This window comes from Leopardus geoffroyi, chromosome E1, assembly GCF_018350155.1.
Source record: "Leopardus geoffroyi isolate Oge1 chromosome E1, O.geoffroyi_Oge1_pat1.0, whole genome shotgun sequence".
In the NCBI taxonomy this organism is placed as follows: domain Eukaryota; kingdom Metazoa; phylum Chordata; class Mammalia; order Carnivora; family Felidae; genus Leopardus; species Leopardus geoffroyi.
The window spans coordinates 30,081,525-30,102,141 of NC_059330.1; the positions used below are offsets into that span (position 1 = coordinate 30,081,525).

Sequence of the window (20,617 nt, forward strand, 5' to 3'; positions counted from 1 at the left end):
TGTAAAGCTCTTAGATTAATGTCCAGCATATAATGAGTTTAATGACCATTGTCTCTGATGTTCAGAGTGATGCAGAAGATGATGACAGTGCTTATCCACAAGACAGGAACAGTGGTGAAGGACTGAGGTGAGGGTTTAGTGAGACACTGACGAAAGCCCATAACATGCCACCTGATTCGTGCTTGGCCCTAGGTAAAGGGTTGTTCTAAAACACGAAAAGCACATAAATACATAAAAAAGAAAACTAAAGAGTCTATAATCTTATACCCCAAATACCCACTGCCAAATATTGATAGTTATGTGCAGACGTGCCTTCCTAGTAATAATCAAACTCACAGCTTAAATATGTGCTAGAAAATTTTGCATTATGTTTTTATATAAAACTTCCAAAGTAAGAGTTTCTTCCACACAATGAAGTTTTTTTAAACACCATTTTTAGTGGCTGCCTTTTGTTTTATAATATGGATATGTAAATACCATACTTTATTTAACCATTGAATTGATATTGGATATTTGTTCTCCCTACCATACACAATATTTCACTATATCAATATATTGCTATAGTGCACATATTTGTTCATAATTGTCTGTCTGCATTTGTTTTCTTGGCTTCGATTCCTAGATATGTAATTATGGGGTAAAAAGAAACGAATGTTTTTATTATGACAAATTGTGTCTCACAAAGGATGTAGCAGTCTGCACTCTCACAAGAAGCATATGATACCATTTTGAACTATCACATTCATGGAGATTTTTTAAAAAATGAAAACACAGTTCAGTGCAATAGGCTCATTATACAGAAAAATCTATCATATGATATATTTAGAGATGCTTCTTCTGGTTAATAGAGAGTTACCAAATATACCAGATATAAGTTACTAATCTTTAAATAACTAGAAGTGGCTTTTGTTGGGGTTTTCAGCTCCCACTATAAATATTATATACTTGTAGCAGAGGGTAGCAGAGTGCCTGTTACTAAGAAAGATTCTTTTTCTGACATTGTGTCAGAAGAATATCTCATTCTCTTATCAATTGGATGTGGGTGAGGGAGTGAGGAGGAGAGGAGAGCTAGAACGGGCTGGCCACTCCCTCTGCTGTCATTCCCCACATCCCCACGAAAGTCTTGGGAAAGGTCAGATTGGGCAGGAACAGATTTGGAGAGGTTAAGGAACTTTTGAAGGCCACGCGGCTAATAAAATGTATCATGGGTACTGAATTTGGTCTTGCCGGTTCCAAATTCCCTCTCCTCTCATTCCACCGAGTTGCCTCCCAAGGGAACATTTCTGCAGAGGAATCCTTCATTATGTGGCCCAGAGGCTACTCTGAGGAGGTTTTGTTAGTCCCCGGCAGTGGGGAGAGGGAAAGGCAGTGGTGTCCGGAGGATGGATGGAGGGGGAGTTGGAGCCTGTTGCCAGGCTTGAGAGAGTTCACAGCCACCACCTACTGGAAGGCGAGGCACATGCCGGAGTCGTGGTCTGAGCAGGTCCCCATCCCTTCATGTTATAAGCCGAGACTTGAACAAAATACTGTTGGCCCTGAAAAGTATCGAAATAGAGAGAATGATGCATTAGGAATTTTACTGAATCACTTTAGTCTAGAGTCCTGTGTCCAATGAACAACTTGATCCCTTGGGAAATCCACTAGCCATACGTTAGCTTTCTAGGTTTTATTGACTATCACATTCATATATGTGTAATGATAAACATTTTGGGGTGCTCTCAGTTTCTATGAGCTTCCCCCCCCCCAAATTATACACTAATTATTAAAAGTCAAGTTTTACCAAAAACAGCAATTCCTCACCTCTTTCTCTTTATTTTCCCCTCCCCAGAGGCAGTCACCATCATTTTTATTAGCTGATTGACTTGCTTTTAAAATTAAGAAGTTACAATGCACGTATTTTCATAATAGTACATCCGAGATGTGGTTCATTCATTTAGGGGCTGCATAGTAAGTACTTCACTGTGGGCAAATATTGTCATTTATGTAACCAGCCCCCTACCAATGAACATTAAGATTGTTTCTACATTTTATGCCATATTAAATAATGCTTTGCTTCTTCGATTTTACTTCAAGTTTAAAACCATTATTAAAACAATGGTTATATTCTTTAATGTCTTATGACACTAAAAATTTAGGAGTTGTTTTGTTTACTTGTAAACTTCAGATGTTTTGTATAGTTTTACATTTTTCCTTTGAGTTTTTTTTCTTTACCCAGTGAACCCAAAGAGGCAGTTTTGAAGCCAGCATTTGATAAAACATCCCTTGCAAAAATTGTAAAATAATGTTTGAAGTAAAAAAAAAAAAACAAAAAAACACAACCCAAAAACCAAAAAACAAAACAAAAAAACCCCACATCTTCGTAGAGCCTTTGCTAGAAATTTTAATAATGTTGGCCTTACCATATTATAAAGTTAATTTTTTTAACATTAAAAATAGGTTTCTATGTACTTCAAGGTTATAGAGATTCCGCAGAAGTGTAAATCTACTTCTAGGCTTTTATGTGATTAGGATAGTGTCTGAATTGCTCTCATTGGACGACCAAGTGGAAAAACTTAATCCCTATAAAAATTAGTTCAAATATTAGAGAAACTCTCTGTGGAGAGTTTTCCATTTTTATCACAATATCACTTTTTCTTTTAAGCAAAGGAAATTCCCTAGGGTTCTCTTCTGGCCCTTTTCCATCATGTGAGCTATAGGGTTGGGAATCAGTCTTCTGCCGATAGCATCTCTGGGGGCCACCCACTCAGGGGTTTGTTTGTTCTGGTAATCCACAGTTTTGGCCCCTGGTGTAGACGTGTGATTAGGACTAAAAGTCAAGATTCTGTGGTGGTGACCCAACCACCAAGAATTCTGTTAGAATAGCTGGTTCAAACTTGAAGAGATGCAACCTAATGCAGCTTTTTCATGCTGGGTTTCAGGAGTACACTTTACACATAACTGGTTTAAAGGACTGATCTTTTTGAAAAACAACAAGACCAAGAAAATTCTCCCCCTACCTCTTGCATAGAAAGGTCCTAAGATAATTAAGGATTCTAATTGGAGTAAAAAAATAAAAACAAAAAACAAAACAAAACAAAAAAAACCCGACAGGTTTGATAAGTATACTTTAAAAACTTTACTAAAAAATATTCTGATGATTCAGTTTTGTTGCATTTTAATTACTTGAGGAGATACAGGGTTTGTTTCAGCATGAACTGATGTGCCAGGTGTTTTTATTTTTTGCATTTCATATGCTCCTATCGTGTATAGTTATATAAATAATTAACGTTTGAGTTTAGATTGATTAAACAAATAAGCTCAGCTTGTTCCAGTTTTTCATTCACAGTTTAAATTGGTTCAGGTTACTGAGAAATGTAGTGCCACCATATATAGTTTCTTTTCTGTGAAAGCAGATTTAGACAGGTTTTTTTTTTTTTTTTTTTAATCAAGGGAAAAGGATTTCTCTCAGGAAATTGTATGACTCCAATAGATGACTGATCTCAACCAAGGCTATGGGGGTGAGGGTTAGAGGAGGCTGTTATTTTTACCATCAGACAGGGAGTCAAAATTGGATCTCTCCGAGCCTTTGATCCCCCCTAAAGATTAGACTGTGATCCAGAAAGCAGCAGCTTTCAAGGCTTGCATGAGGCCAGTCTTTTTCTGATCTCTGTAGAACATGGCAGCTTACAAAGTGGTTCATGCTGTCTGCTCAGTCCTTTGTGGAGTTCAGATTATGGATACCAGACATATCACACTTAACGAGTGGCAGTTGTTGCCAGAGGGCTGGGTGTTGGCTGTCGCTTCCAGAGTAGGCATTTGCTACCCGAATCCCAGCACAAACATCAGGAGCAGGGGAATGGGAAGCCTAACGGGAGGATTTGGCATTTACCGTTGTCAGTCCTGTGATTGTGCATCTCAGGGTCTGCAAGTTTTCCATGATGATCTCTCCAGCCAAAGGACGAAAGTCTTTAGACATGCTCCATTCCACTGGAAGGAGAGAAAGAAAAAGAGAGAACGAAATCCACTCACATATCAAGAAACATCACAGAAATTCTAGCAAAAGTCCCTCTCAAAAACGGTACGTTTATCCTCTTTTCCCTATATTTGCACATCTAACAATTTGCCTCGGGACAGCAATTCGGTTTCCAAGTTCTCAATTATTTTTTAAAACAAGAGAGGAAGACAATTAACCATTCAGCAGTGATTAATACACCTTTAAGTGTGCATATGTGTATGTGTCTGTGTATACATGTACATAGACACATGCATCCTCAGGCACATTATACATAACAGTTCACTGTAGGTAGAAGGTAAGTTATTTATTGCATGTAAGAAGTGAAGGGTACACCAGGACATTGCCTTCTGTTCGCTGCCCGTACCTGATCTGGGCTTCAGCAATCTCCTGAAAGTGCTATTTCAAGGTCCCAGGGACGTTCTCATCCCAAACAAAGAAGCCTCCTTTCATTTCCTGCTGGGTCATTGGACACCTTCTTCTGGGAGCATTCTCTTCCTCTAGTGTCTCACACACTGCTCCCCAGGCTCTCCTTCTCCTCCCTGGTCCTGTCTTCCAGGCTTTTTCATTGGCTTCTCTTCAGCCTGAGGATTTGGGGCTTGTGGCTGACCTCTTCAGTGCTCCCCCTCAACCTGACATCCCCAGAGTGGGTATTCATTCACAGTTAAAGCTAACACCCAAATTCTAACACCCCATCTTACCCTGAGACCATGTTCTTTCACATCATAGCATTTTCCACGGGTTCAAAAAACCATGGTCAGGAAAGATCAATTGTGCCTCATCAGTAAAAAGTAGAGTAAAAAGTGACAGCTTACCCATGGCAGGATTTAAGGCAATCCTGAATGAAGCAGGAGCTTAAGTCACAGGGAAGACAAGGCCTGCATGTTTTAAACCTCATAATGACAAGCTATTGGTTTTAAGATTTAAATTACATTCTCTATGACACTTAAGTACTTCAAAATTAAGCTGAACTATCCCTAAAGCCTGCTGCTTCTCGAGTCACACAATCCCTGTGCTTTAGGGCTGCTGCCCCTGTACCCCCGGCTCTGTCTCTGTATGTTCCTAGGAATCTGCCTTGTTCTCCTCACTCTCTAGAAATTGCTTTCCTAAACTTCCTAGTGCTTTAATTATCTGCAACAGCCTCTTCTGGGAAATCCTGCCACTCTGGCCTCCCATAATTTTTGCAGCCTTCTTCCCCTCCGTTTTGGTTGCACCCTTTCTTCCTACCTCCTGACCCCTCTTTCTGGGCTCTCCTTGGTTCCTCTTTTCCCTCTTCCTTTGCTGTAATGTTCCTTGGAGGCGTGGTTTTGGCCCTTTTCTCACTTTGCACGCTTGTCCCAAGCAGTGACCCTTTTCACTGTTATGGCTCCAATGATGGCTCTCAAAACTGTAACTCTAGGTCCGGCCTCTCTCTGGACTCGGACTTCCTCTTGCAGGTCTCCACATGAGTGCCCACTAGTACTTCTCTTTGCCAAAACAGGTGTCTCCTCTTGTTTTCTCAGTTGTAGCTCATGGCATTGTCACACACCCAATCACCCAACCCAAATCTCAGAGCATCCTTGCCTCCTCTCTTTCCCTAATTCCTCACAATCAGTTGATTACTAAATGTAGTAGGTTCTGCTTTAAAATGTCTCCCATAAGTTTCCCTCTCCCCTGCACACTGAAACTATTCTAGAACAGGACTTTATAATCATGCACATCAACTCTGCAATTCATTTTTTTAGAAGGAGGTATACCCCTGATTGGTTAACTGATTAACTCTCTTAATTGATTTTTCTGTTCGTATTCTCACTCTTATGTACAGTTCTCTTACAACAGCCTGAATTACAGTTTAAAAATTCAGATCTCATGATTTCATTCATCTTTTTACACTGTCCAGTTGCTTTCAAAATAAAATGAAATGTTAACAGGGCATTCAAGGACCTTCATGATCTGGTCCCAGCCATACTCTCCTGTCTTCACTTTCTGCCACGTCTCACAGTGAAGTCCTTGCTCTGTAAGTTCCCGTTACCTGATTATTCTGTGTACTTTTCTGCCTCGGTGTCTTTTGCTCATCTTCCAACCACTGCTTGGTGAAACTCTACTCATCCTTTTAAGAGCTGGCAAAGTTGGGGCCATGTCTAGCTCTTGATTTTGGCTCAGGTCATGATCTCACGTTTCATGGGTTTGAGCCCCACGTCAGGCTCAGTGCTGAGCACTGACAGTGCAGAGTCTGCTTAGGATTCTCTCTCTCTCTGTATCTCTCTCTCTCTCTCAAAATAAATAAACTTAAAAAAATATTTAGCAAAGTTAACTCAAAATTCCTCAGGAATAAATACACCTGTTCCTGTGTTCCCAAAGCCCTCTATTCATATAAAAACAAGATTTACTACACACATATTATGCTTAATTTTATGTATCTCTTTTTCTTGTTAGATTGTGATAGGTTTGAGGATAGGAGAATAGGAGAAATAGCTTTCTCTTTTTCCTCTTTAGTACATGGATTTGTGTTTTTGGTGGATAGAAGGTGCTTCCTAAATATTTTACAAATCAAATATATACAGTTTGATTGTATGCATGCATACACACATACACATACACACACACACACACACACACACACACACACACAGAATAGACTGGTTTTTCCAACATGGAGATATTTTTCTTCCTGTGAATTTTTTCACTCTTCAGTTCTTTGCCCTTTGAAACTCTTAGGCATGTTGTAAATGTAATTAGAATCAAATGATTAAGATTGGATGTTAAATCTCAAATCAGGCTTATACTTCCTTACAAATAGATATTCTAGAAGATATAATTTAAAATATACATTATATATTATATAAAATACATATATATATGTATTTTTTCCAAAATGTTTCATTATGCTTATGAGCTACTAGCTCTTGAAGAAGCCAAGTCTCTGAAAGTCAACTTGGAGAGGGTTTGTAATCAGAGAATAATGTTGCATATAACTAGCCAAAGGAAAAAAAAAAGGAAATCATTGAGGAAATTATCACAAACAAAACAAAATGAAAATCAGTAACAAATGTGGAAGGATATCTAGAAAAAGCAAGGAACACAGGAAAATTCTGGAAACAGAAATTTCTTTGGTTGCCACTGAGACATGCATCATTGACTGATATGGGGAACTCCAAGTGGAAGGATGAGAATCAAGGGTTTCCGATTCCAGGCTAAGGATTCAGGGAGACTACCTAAAAGAAGAGCTAAGGATTAGTGGGATTGCCACCAGATTATCTGGCAGGTGGTTAATGAGAAGTTGTTCAAAGATACAATCTTTAAAATTTTGGGAGAAATGATTTATTTTTGAATAATAACTGTTCATGTTCTATTGAAATATGTTTTATAAAATGTTTCAGGTGGGAAAGAAGACCTGGCTTCTTGAGAAACAAAACAAAATACAAAGAGAAGCAGCCTTGTAAGGAGATGTGGTGCAGCTTTGGGAGTTAATAGAAAGTTTTAAGCATTGGGGCGCCTGGCTGGCTCAGTCGGTGAGCGTCCGACTTCGGCTCAGGTCATGATCTCGCAGTTTGTGAGGTCCAGCCCCACGTCGGGCTCTGTGCTGACAGCTCGGAGCCTGGAGCCTGCTTCGGATTCTGTGTCTCCTCCTCTCTCTGCCCCTCCCCTGCTCATGCTCTGTCTCTCTCTGTCTCTCAATAATAAATAAACGTTAAAAAAAAAAAAAACAAACTTGTAAGCATTTAAGTCTAATTAGATCTTGGAACATGAAAGAGAAGATTCACATGGAAGGAAAAAAATCCTCCATATTGGAATGGACAATCTATTCCGAGGGCAACCAACAGTCTTTTTCCTCTATGTACTTCATTGGTTTGGTGGACTCTTGACATAAAAGAAAGGAGCTTCTGGTCACTTAAAAAATGAGGGAGGGAAACAGAGTCAGCAGGAATCACTTTGAGAGCCCACTGGGAATTCTAGGAAGGCAACTTAGCATGGTCTCTCTGGAAAGTTATGTGTAGGTAGTTTAAAGACTTAATATTAAAGCCACAAGAAAATCACTTATAAGCCTGTTCTAAATCCCTGAAGGGCTGGAGCCATGTATATGAAGTTTAAAACTGTATAAGACTTATAATTTTAAGATAAAGATCAGGGCAACTGTTTCTACTTAGGTCTGGGAAACAGAAGCAGGGTTTAATCATGCAATGGCTCATAGCAGTTGAACATTAGCAAGAAAGGTACCAGACCAAACCAAGGTGTTAGTACGTCTGAAAATTTGGCTCTGGCTCAAACTGTGATTCACTATATTTGTATCAAATAGCTATGAATATTTTAAATATGATGCTTTATTATTTTAAATTTTTTTTTCAACGTTTATTTATTTTTGGGACAGAGAGAGACAGAGGATGAACGAGGGAGGGGCAGAGAGAGAGGGAGACACAGAATCGGAAACAGGCTCCAGGCTCTGAGCCATCAGCCCAGAGCCTGATGCGGGGCTCAAACTCCCGGACCGCGAGATCGTGACCTGGCTGAAGTCGGACGCTTAACCGACTGCGCCACCCAGGTGCCCCGATGCTTTATTATTTTAACAAATATTTTTATCTAAGTTTTAGAAATGTAGAGTCATTTTGGAAGGAGAGTTCTAGCTGAACACCTCTATTTACTGGATGGCAGCTACATAAAATGCAGCCTGAAAGGTTAAGAAGGAAAAGAGCTCCTGAAGGTCTGGCCTTGTCACCTGAAGCCTATAATGTAAGGAGAAAAGTCACAGAATCAATGCAAGAGTAGAAAATTCATGACTGGAAGCATTAGGATGCACAAAGAGGACCAAATCTAAAGCTCAGGTAAGTTTCCAGCCTCTTGGTGTGAACTATGTGAATAATCCACCCTGTTTCAGCCGGTAACACTTTTTAAGTTTTCAGGCCAGTTTCTTGAGAGGGTGGACACTATGCAAAAATCAAGGCATAAGGAGATAACATTACAGCAATGTCTAGTAAATTTCTATTTAATTGATAAAACATCTAAAACCTGCTGTTGTCCAAGAGTCTCCCTCAAGTCTGAAACCCCTGAAAGCCCAGAGCTGTTGTCCTGCGCTCACACCAGGAGGAGTATACTGGTGGGTTCTACTCCCGCTTCATGCCCAGGCCCTGCTGGAACCCTTCACTTTAGCCATATGTCACTTGACCTCAGACTGACTGTCTTTATGTTTTTTTTCTCTTCTGGTATGCTCTCCTCTTCCCCCAAATTGTCTTCCCCTTTATTCAAACAGGAGCGGTTCAAAGTCCCTTCCTTTCCACAGCTTCCCATGGCTTTCCAACGGAAGCTCCTTTGCCATTTTGCCATAGTAACTTTAATATGTCTCTCACACTTCCACTTGCTTTGTTTGTTTTGTGTTTATTTTCTAAGAGATCTGCCTCCTCTGTAGTCTGTACTTTCTTTGAGGGCAGGGACCATGTTGGATTAATACCAGTTTACGAAGCGCCTGTCATGGCACCTAGCACAGCATAGGTGGCTCAGTAAACGGTGACTGAATTGATTCCTTGATTCCTGACTTTGGAATGTTTAAAGTCTAAGGTAGACAGAAATCTGATGCCAGTACATAAAGAATAAGAAAACAGTGTCAGAATAGAAAAAAACAGAAAGAGAACAGAAGTTGCTTGAGCTGCCCAGTAAGTGGTTGGGTTGGAGATTAATTCCTGGCCTCCAGATTCCCAGCATCCCAGACTCTTCACTTGTCCATACTGCTGCTCAGGAACCAGAAAAATAAAAGTTTATTTCCTGTTCCCTATCAGCACTTCAGTGGAACCAGAACGGCATTCTTACTGGCCACACTCACCCCGGCGCCTTAGCTAATGAACGGAATTTGGCTAGACTGCCCAGCCCATCACCAGAACATTATGAAATCCTCCCCAGTTCATCCAATTGTGCAGTTTCTAACCTTTGAGGCCAACCATAGCACAAGAGAAAGAAAGAGGGAGTGAGGGACGTGCCGAGAAACCAGGAAGAGATCAAATACAGTTGTTTCTAGAGATGAGAAGATGTGTCTTGCCGAAGCATGAACCCACTCAACACTTGTGGGTTTGAAATTGGGAACTGACGTGAAAACTCTGGATCTGGGAATTCTGTTTAGCTCTGGCAGAATACGAGGTCAGAGCTGCTCGCGCTTTTTATTTTAAATTCCCTTGGTAGTCCTAGGAGTGGGGGCATGCATTACTTTCAAACAAGAATCTTTATTGTTTGCACAGCACACAGTCTTCCAGTTAATTAGAAAAACATTTTTTTCCCCCAAATTAAATTTCCCTAGAAAAACAATGATTTAAATTAAGGGCAAAAGGCTTTTTTTTTTTTTTTTTTTGACAGTAGTAAAGCCTTCTTGCACCCACTACTTCTAGAAGGCTAAAAGCAAAGTTGGAATCAGAGGGCTATTTCATTTACTTATGGTCAGATTCTGCAACCACAAAAATGGTATGTCCCTATCTGTCTACGTTGTGTACTGTCATAGTTTTGCCTGCTATATGACAGAGCAGCACACGCATACAGACCAGAAGCAGGGATGTCTAAAATTCATGGTTTTGAAAAGTACAAGTAACCACAGTCCAATCCACCTGCGTCCTTATTTCCCTCCTAATAGTTCACCCGATTATGGCTATTATCTAATTGTATTCTTTCTCTTGATCCCCTTGGCTTTCTAAATGAAAGGTGTTATCATTTGTGTGATTCTTACTATCGCAAGTAGCTTTCTCTCTTTTTCCAAGCCTAGCACAAAGTGCTTGTTGAATGAATCCCAGTCTTCCAGATGACCTAGGTGCCAGCCTTCACCTTTTCAGAGTACTTCACCTTTCATGTACTTCTTTGGACACTTCACCAGGCATGCCTCCAAACAAAACTTCTCTCAGTAATTTCTGCAGTTTTGGGCTCAGAAAGTCTGAATCAGTGGCACCATTAGGGTTACTGGAAGCCTAAGTAACCCTCAAGCCCCAGCTCGTGTAGAAATCACTTTTATCTTTTCGTTTATAGGCTGTCTTTCCTTGGCATATTCACCTCCTGGTTTTCCCAGAACATTTAAGAGTTGGGAAGGTCACAGATTTATCAGGGTGCAGAATCCACCCATCGTGGTGCATCTAAGGTGGGGTGGTGTGATGAGGTGGCTTTGAGAGGCGGCACAAACAGGGAGCCGGGGCAAGTCAGGGCTTGGTCCTCAACCGTGTGTGCATGGGATAAACACAGCAGGGCGCCGGGGCTGAGCCACATAGCTTGTGAGAATGGACTGTTGAGATCTCAGGAGTTTTATGAGCTAGTGGTTAAACACAGCCATCATTAAAAATTAAATCATACAAAGTTAAAGTTAACTAAATTAAAGACAAAGGCAGTAAGTATTTAAAACTTGTTACTCCCTGTTTTACTGCACTTTGCTGTTATTTATGCTCCCGAGGTTACTGATATCTCTTGCACCTGAACAGTGGAAACACGTATGATGGTGCACCAGGGCACATCGCTTCCCAGTCATTTTCATGATATTGTGTCGGCAGCTTGGAAGTGGCCATGGTGGGAATAGTTACACCATAAAAATCGGAAGTCAGGTCTTGATTTTTTTCTTCTGTGAACTGTTTAGATCAGGTATTGGCAAACTACAGTTCCGTGAGCTAAATCCAGCCTCAGTCTGGTTTTGTGTGGCCCAGGAGCTAAGGAGGGTTTTATTTTTTATGTTTTTAAAGAATTGTAAAACCCACTCCACCCCCCCCTCCCCCCCCACCGCCCAACACACACACACGGAAGAGTATGTGACAGAGACCATATGTGGCCCACAAAGCCTAATATAGTTACTCTCTGGCCCTTTACAGGAGAAATTTGCTGATCACTAGTCTAGACTTAAGAAAGCGATGAAGAAAATGTTAATAATGCAGGTTAAAATCTCTGTGGCTGTTACATTGTGAATAGCACAAAAAACCTGAGGAAATATCCTTCCAGTACTCAAAAACTATTACTTGATTTGACAAAGAAGTTTCTTATGCCACTGATCAACAAGTGATGTCCCACGATAAGCCTGTGTTGTTTCATCTTGTTTTGCTTCCTTAAAGTACACGAATATATCAACCAACACTTAAATGGCAACTATACTCATCCATTAATTACAGCTACAGGTTGGCTTACAGACTCAAGAGTTTGATAAAAACAAACAAAAAGCATTTTGGGTGAATCAACAGGCTAGAAGAAATTTACAAAAAAGAGTGTTGTATATTTTATTATTATGATTTTAAATTGTGTGCTACATATCCTATCAGTAAAACTTATAATAGACTTATGTGAAGGTATACACACACACACACACACACACACACACACACTTTTCCCCCCAGAGAGCCAATTGTTAAACACTTACCATCATACCAGTGAATAAATGCTAGGTGATTGCTTAGATAGGCTCTAAGGGTGGATGTATCCTGACCACCAGGGTAGAATGTCGGGGGGAAATAGATTTCTTAGGCATAATTTAGGTAACATTCTGTTACCAGGAGGCAAGAATGAGGTATATAAACTCCTTTAGGAGGCAGGAGTGGTACAGTGAGGGAACCTGGGGCAAAAGTTCAGTTACCAAGCAGTCACCACTGGGGAGGTCTGCCCAGTGGTCAGGCGCCAGGCACTGGGCAGTACAGGTGCCCAGGCTTCCTGAACCAGTTCTTCCAGCCCAAGCTAGGGTGGCCCAGAAACTGGTGCAGCACACAGCCTGCAGGGTGGGCATCCATGGACTTGACTGCAACCAGGGGGACAGTGTCAGGGGCTGCCCAGAAGAAGCCTACATATCGATTGTGGGTACGACAAGATGTACCAGTCCAGTACTCCTGATGGTGTGAAAGAGCTCTGTTCCTAACCTGGATTATCTGGGCTTCATAATTATATTCTTTATTATATTCTATTATACATTGATATTATATTTTATTTCATGATTATCTGGGCTATATGTATGGGCACTTTTTTTTTTAATGTTTTTATTTATTTTTGAAGGAGAGAGAGAGAGAGAGAGAGAGACAGAGCATGAGTGGGGGAGGAGCAGAGGGAGAGGGAGACACAGAATTCGAAGCAGGCTCCAGGCTCTAAGCTGTCAGCACAGAGCCCAACGTGGGGCTCGAACTCACAAACTGTGAGATCATGACCTGAACCAAAGTCAGACACTTAACCGACTGAGCCACCCAGGCGCCCCTGTATGGGCACTTTTAATACACTCTGGACTGAAAATAGTCACACAGGTCATTAATTCAGATACTTTTGGCTTTTCCTTTTTCCCTGGAACACTGCTATATCCTTGAGTTATAGGATGTCCAGACAGATTTTTTCAAAAACAGCTTGTTTTCGAGTCCTTTTAATAGTGTCCAGATGATGATTTTATTAACAAGTATAGGCTTTTTAAAGGCTGCAGTGGATGTAGCTGAACAATAGCAGGGACTCAAAACCAAGTGACAGAGAGCTGAAGGCTGGGACTCTGAGAATAGGCAGCATCTGATGCCTCTTCCACAGGGGAAGGGCCTTCTCCTGGCTGAGCTTCCCGGGATGCTGAGATTCTGTTTTGTTTTATTCCCAGCAGAGAGATGCCCTTCTTGCCTGCAGGGAGAGAGGTCTGGCAAGCTGCTTGATGTTTCCAAAGGGCACAAAGCAGAGAAACGTAGTGGCAGCTGTCTGATTTCTACACACAAGGTCCAAGATATGTGGCCAATTCCCAGATTTCTGAATCCTTTTGGGTCCTCATGGAATTAAAATAAGCAGCCACAGGGGCAAACGCAACAACAGTCCAACTCTCCGGCCAGACAAGGAGCTTTCATTGGGAGGACGGCACTGTTTGGCTGTTCGTTCATCCTACTGCACCCATTTCACACCCCACGCTCCTCTTTATAACTTTACATAATTAAAACCCTTGAAGGCAGGACCCTGTCCTACTGATCTCTGGACACCCACCCCACCCTCTGTCGTAGAAGTATGGAGTGAGTCTCAGATGGAGCTGGCCTGGCTTCTGTAGGAGACAGTCCTCGTTGTCCCATTGGGCTTCCTGCAAACTACAAGATAAGGACTCCTTCACCAGGCATTTAACCTATTTCTGAGTTTGCACTACTCCCTGCATTTGTCCTGTGAGCCAAGGGAGGAAGACTATCACTTAATGAAAATCTACTGGATTCTCATACAGAAAATCTCATTTATTTCTTACAACAGTCCTCCAAGATGGACTAAGGCACTCGTTCAGTCGTTCTACCGATCTGACAAGTGGCAGAGCTGGGAATTAAAGCCCAGGCTGTGTGAACCCAAAACGCCCCTACAACTTCCTCTTGCGCCTGGGCCCTGGATGACCTGGCCTTCTCCACCCACCAGCCACGGTCCACTGCGCCCACTTGTTCTCTTCTCTCTGATTTTTAAATTTTTTTTTTTCAACGTTTATTTATTTTTGGGACAGAGAGAGACAGAGCATGAATGGGGGAGGGGCAGAGAGAGAGGGAGACACAGAATCGGAAACAGGCTCCAGGCTCCGAGCCATCAGCCCAGAGCCTGACGCGGGGCTCGAACTCACGGACCGCGAGATCGTGACCTGAGCTGAAGTCGGACGCTCAACCGACTGCGCCACCCAGGCGCCCCTTCTCTCTGATTTTTAGATCTTCGACATGTCAGGCTTCTTCCTCTCACACACCCTGTTCATTTTGCCAGAAATGTTCTTCCTCCTTCTTTCTGACTTTCATTTCACTAAATATCCCTTCCTTTTCCCTCAGCAATCAATATAAATGTCACTCCTGCTCATAAGCCTTCTCTGGTCCCAAGATAACACAAAGTCCCCGTTGTATCTCTTGGACCACTGGATAGTGTCCCTGTGTAGCATTATTAGTTCAGTTCTCTTTAGTCCTATAAGCTCTGCGAGGACATTAACTATGTGTATATGTATGTTGCTAGCATATGCCATAGCATAGAGTAGGTCAGAAAAGACTTACTGAATCGATGTTAAGATTATTGACCAGCCAGGTTGTAGGGATATGGAAAGGCAAATAACATGGTCCCTGGCCTCAAGAAGCTTACAGTTTAATGAGTTTGCAGATGAGGACGGGAGGTTTGGAGAGATCTAGTCTACCTCAGAACAGAGTTCCTTCCCCATCACCAGTCAGACCATCTTTCCAGCCTGATGTCTCTCCCATCCCCTCTTGTCAAAGACCTACCCATGTGAGAGAGGCTCAGGCTCCTTCAACACCAGCTCACTGTCTCTGGTTTCTGATAGTAATTGTATCTGTCATTCTCCCTGGCTTGAGTCCTGTCTACTTTGTATTATAATGATTCAGGCACTTGTGTTTTCAACTCTACCTGCACAGCGCATTTCAAATCAGCCTCCTTTTAATTTCTTTTAATTCCATGCATGTTACTCTTGTCCACATCACCGCTGTTTCACGTCGGTACTCTGTGACAGTTTCAGAGCTCAACTGGTCTTTCTGCCTGTGCGCATACCCCTCACCAGTCCACAGAAGCCAGAACGATCTCTTCAGAGCATAGACCATATCACAATACTTTCCTTCATTGAAATCTCATAGGTACACTTGGAATAAAATCCAAACTCCTTAACGTACTGTACAACGGGGGTGTACAACGGGGGCAAACTGTACAAAAATCCAGCCTACCGCCTGTTTTTGTCCAGCCTGTGAGCTAAGAATGGTCTCTACACTGAGGAAAAAAAATATTTTGTAACATGTGAAAATTATGTGAAATTCCAATCTCAGCGTCCATAACTAAAAGTTTATTGGAACACAACCCCAGTCATAATTTTGCATGTTGTCTCAATGGCGGAATTGAATAGTTGTAATACAGACCACATGGCCCACAAAGCCTAACATGTTTACTTACTGTCTGACACTTGGTAGGATGAGTTTACAGACCCCTAGTCTACAAAGAGTCATGTCTGACTCCTGTCCACTTCTCTGAAACTCCCATTTCCTGTTATTCTACCCATCTTCCTTCATGGGCACTTTCTGTCTCTGACTTCCCAAGTCATTTCTACCAAGGTCATCCTGCACCTCACTCCAATACATTATCCTCTATTCTTTTGTTTTCAGCATTTATCACAATCTGAAGCTATTTGTTAATTTACTTGCTTACCCAAGAAAATATGAACTACATGAGCTTGGTCTGTTTTTCCTCACTGTATCCCCAGGGCCTACAAGAGCATATGCACATTGCAGGCATTCCAAAAAGTGTGCAAAACGAACATTTTATCTTCCCTATAACTTCTTCAGGGAAGATACGGTGTCTGACTCATTTCTGCATCCCCCACAGTGGCCAATATTGTGCCTTGTATGGAGTAATAGTTCCAAAAATAGCTACTGACCAAGTAAAATGCCAGTCACTTTCTCTTCCTCCTGGGACAAAGTGAGAAAACACCTGCTGTCAGCAAGACCCCGAGAAACAAAAACAATGTGTACAGTGTCTTTTTCACCTCACTCCACTGTTTGAGAGCACATTTTAAGGAGGGGCCATGGATTCCAGCATATTCCTCAGAGAACTGTGGCTATGGGTACATCAAGTGTCCCAGTGAAGGGTGTTTCCAATTGATGTGGAAGCTAGGCTAGGTGTTTTCTGATTATGGGAAAGAACCACTGGCAAAGGGTGGAGTTGGCAGTTTTTCCTAAGAAAATTGGTCTAGTCATTTTTTTTTTTAAAGATAGATTACCTTTTAAAATATGTATGTGTAAAATGTCACAAAAAATAAAGATAAAAAGAAAATCCTGAATTAAACAAAAACAGATAATGGTTTATAGGAAGCTAAGGTTTAGGGATCTTTAGAGGATTCTGGGAAGACATCTATTAATATTTATTGGGGAACTGTGCTTTACTAAATAAACAATTAGCCAAAAGCCACAGAGCCTATCCATGCAGAGTCTGGATTTGAACTCCTGTCTATTTTGTCTGCTTGCCAAGCCCATATAAGGAGAAAGTGATAAATGGACTAACAGCCATATTAAGATCTTTTAAGCTAGAGAAAGCAGCAACTATGAAAAGCTTGCAGAAAGTATTTGCAATATTTGACTTCTACTAAGGGAACTGAAGGCAGGGGCTCCTGGTTGGCGCCTCTGTCCCTTTTCCCCAAGGGCCCACGTTGTCTCTAGTACTGTGATTTCCTTGTTGTGATTTCAAGAGGGAGAGAGGGTTGGGGGGAAGAACAGGGGATTGTACGGATACTGGGCGACCGTGAGTCTCATGAAGGTGTTCTGTATTTTCATGTCAGCTACATGTGGCCGTGGTGGCCAAGATAAGTACTGATTTCAAAAAATAAATAAATAAACAGCAGTGTAAACAGTCACAGAAGACTCATGTAAATTGCTGGCTTATAATTTGAGCCTGGTTCATGTTCTGTAACATCCCCGGTGCCCAATCTTCCTCCCTCTCCTTCCGCGGTAGTGTATTCCGGCCCTCCCCAATCGTGTTTCCCCTCTGGCTAGAGACACTTAGGCTGAGGTGAGGGACAGGATGGATGACCTGGGAACGGACCAACTCCAGAGCAGGAGTGGTTCCCCAGGATCCAGAGGAATGTGTGGGAGAACGGAAATAAGTAAGAATGAACCAGACCACCATGGGAGCACCTCTGGCTGACTAGCCAGAGCCCTCCTCCCTTTGTCTCACCAGGGGAGTGTGCTGTTTGGCGTGCTTCCCTCCTGTATTTGTTTTCACATTCTACTGTAAATTACTCAACAAGGTGCCTTATTGACCCTGAAAAATCCAATCTTTAGATTTCTCTCATCAAGGCAAGAATAAGCCTTCCAGAGCTCCCCAGGGAGACAAAGAGCCCTGTCTTCCATTCCCAGACCCAGCTTCTGTTTCTGTGTGGATGATCAGAATGGCTGATGTTGAGGGCACAGACCTCGACATGCTCGTTTGGGAGTTGTTTACTTGGGGGCCCAAGAATTCCAAATGGGCTCCAGGGGATCAAAGAAAACCCTTCATACTGTACGCAACGTAGGTGTATCTGAGGGATCCCCTTCAGATCCCCGTGAAAGACTACACATCATCATGTACAATGTATATCCCAGCTGGAGCTATTTACAGGGCCTAATTACTTTTCTTGGGGGGAGTGCCACAGTTATCTTAATTTTGTTTGTGGCCTTTGGGTTCTACATTTCTCCTTATATAAGGGGACGTATCTAATGAGTCAGTAGCCTGGACCTATAATGTATAACGCTGAGTATTTTTCAGCTATTTTGTTTAATGGGCAGATTCACCCATGCCTCTTATCTTGGTCCATGGGAGCAGCTGGCACGTAGTAGGTTCCTAATGAAAATGTCTTAAATGAGTAGATGCAATAAGTAACAAAGAAGACTCTGTCCCATTCGCAGTTACAGAGGAAGAACAGGACTGCTGCTACTTTGCAAACATTTCAAGAGGTCACCCTCTGTGGGGAGGATGAAGGTAAGGAGCTCTTTGGACTTTGAAAAATCTGTTACCTATTCTAAGATAACAAGGTGGGTTAGGAAAGTCATTGGCAGTATTTCAATCTTGGGGGTAAGGTACTGGCCCATAGACAGTGAGAGAAAGAATTATGTGGACTTACTGGAGTGAAATATACATGATAGAGTCTCTATCGGCCTAGATCCAACACCACACTAATTGCTGGCATGTTTGGGATAAGAAGTCATACCCAGCTTTCAGTCTAGTGCCATTTGGTGGATTGACTTACCACACTTTTACTGACGGTCCAGTAGGGACCAGATTATGTAAAGTTCTGGGGATGGGATTATGAATTAAATCTGATCCTCACCCTCAAGACAATGGCAGTCCAATGGGGGCAATGGACAAGTCACTACAAGGTTCGAATGCAATATGATGAGTCTATGAGAGAGGCAGGCTCAGAGGGGGGCACCCTTAGCAGCCTGAGGAGAGGGTGGGTAGGGACAGCTTTCTGGACAAACTGACTCCTGACAGAGTCCTGAAGAGTGTGCAGGTCTGCCAAGGGAAGAGAGTGGTCAGAGACATTCCAGGTAAAGGTTGCTGTGAGAGCAAAGGCCCAGAATCATGGTGTGGTCCGGGAACTGCAGGGCAATCACCGGGGACAGAAGAGGTGAGGTGGGATGGGAGTGTGACTTGAATCAGAGCAGAGATTGGACCACGAGGCAAGAGCTTATCCTGCTAACATATTTTGAAGGCATTTTGGAGCTATTGATAGATTAGGCCATTATATGACCAGATTTGCATTTTAGAAAGATCACTCTTGTAGCTTGTTGGAGAAAAACTGGAGGGGATAAGGCTACAGTCTGGGAGACCAGAAGTATTCGTGTGCCGTGATCCCTGTGAGGTGGAACACCAGTTCAGCACTGGCGTCTCACCCTCTGAAGAGGGTGAAGAGGAAGAAATTGCTTGACTTCCGTTACCCGCCAAGAGACAGATTTTCCTATTCGTTGAGGCATGTGTGAGCCAAATTTTCATGTAAACCTAAACACTTGGCATCTCAAGCTCTTATAGGAAATGGCGAATCCTGGAGTTCAACTACTTTTTTTTTTTTTTTTTAAACTAAGAGCTATTGGCAACACTGTATGTTTTAAATTTCCAAATCAAATATCGTGGTTATATCAAAACCCATGCTGCCTCTGCAGGTGTACCAAACTGGTCTCAGCTTCGTTCAGAGTCCCACCGCACACAGTAATGAAAACACTGACATCTCACTGCTCGTTTAATATTTATGCAGTGGTTGTCATCTCAGTTTTACACGTGCAAAACAGAGTTGGTTGGATTTGAGGTGAGTTGGAATCTCCTTTGACAGTAGTCTTTTGGGGAGATGCTTTCATCCTCAATTAACTTTCAAAACAACACTCAGTGGCAAGAGATCAAAGACATGCTGTTACCATGGGGGCTGCTGACTCTATTATGTTCCCCCAAAAGTTGTCCCTTAGATGAGCCTTATTAGATTTGGAGCAAACACTCCTCTACACAGAAACAGACCAGTGAGATGTACTTTCGCAATGTGAAGGGAGAGAGAAAAGGAGGAAGAAGTAACAAAGGAAAGTAAGCCTGTGGCTGGTACTTGTCTACCTCTCATCACAGAAAGAGCATCTTACAGTTTCCTAGCATTTTCAGCGTGCGATACTCCCTTCCACATCTGTCACACTTGGTTTTCCTTGTTAGGCACTTTTCCTATTTTAGACGTGACGTCACAGGCTCTGCAAGCCTGCGTGTGCTAGCCAAGCTGCACGCTGGGAATGAACACAGGCTCAAGTTTTGAATCCAGGTCGGTCTGGGCTCAGAATCCAGCGCCTCTTTCCCTCATAGTTAAATGTCACTTCAGAAGGTATGAAAGGCGAGGAAAACAGTTGCTGGGAAGAAGGAATCCTGGAGGCACACAGGTTTGTAAGTTTTGATTTGGAGAAAGTCTGACGGGTGATCCTTCCGAATCTTCAGTTAGCTATCAGGTGAAGGTGCAGTTCCACAGACCAGCTTTGGGTAGGGCGTTACGCCTTGGCGCCCGAAGGGGCTCACCCCCAGTGTGCCCGCCCACTTCCCTGCAGGGCCCCAGAAGAACACGTAGCATTTAGATGTAGAAGAGTTTGATACTCATTCCTTTAAGTGCAAATCTCTGGGACCGATTCTTGCTGCTCTGTCCTTCACCTTCATTAATGATAATACTACACTTAAATGACACTTTCCAGCTTAAGAACACCTTCATGAATT

General features: G+C 42.3%; 1 protein-coding gene and 1 long non-coding RNA gene across 3 annotated transcripts in view; one reads left to right on the top strand and one right to left on the bottom strand.

Moving 5' to 3' along the window:
• Positions 1-20,617, bottom strand: part of ANKFN1 (ankyrin repeat and fibronectin type III domain containing 1) — a 304,247-nt gene that overhangs the window by 70,375 nt on the left and 213,255 nt on the right. For both annotated transcript variants that reach the window (XM_045488308.1, XM_045488309.1), the window contains exons 8-9: positions 3,869-3,966; positions 1,445-1,535 (exon numbers count right to left, since the gene is read on the bottom strand). In XM_045488308.1, coding sequence (XP_045344264.1) covers positions 1,445-1,535; positions 3,869-3,966 — 189 coding nt within the window. The remainder of the gene's footprint in view (positions 1-1,444; positions 1,536-3,868; positions 3,967-20,617) is intronic.
• The window catches only part of LOC123603421, a 30,578-nt gene that overhangs the window by 8,403 nt on the left and 1,558 nt on the right, over positions 1-20,617 (top strand). Inside the window, exons 2-3 of the long non-coding RNA XR_006714873.1 lie at positions 8,554-8,790; positions 18,292-18,364. This is a non-coding gene — a long non-coding RNA (uncharacterized LOC123603421). The remainder of the gene's footprint in view (positions 1-8,553; positions 8,791-18,291; positions 18,365-20,617) is intronic.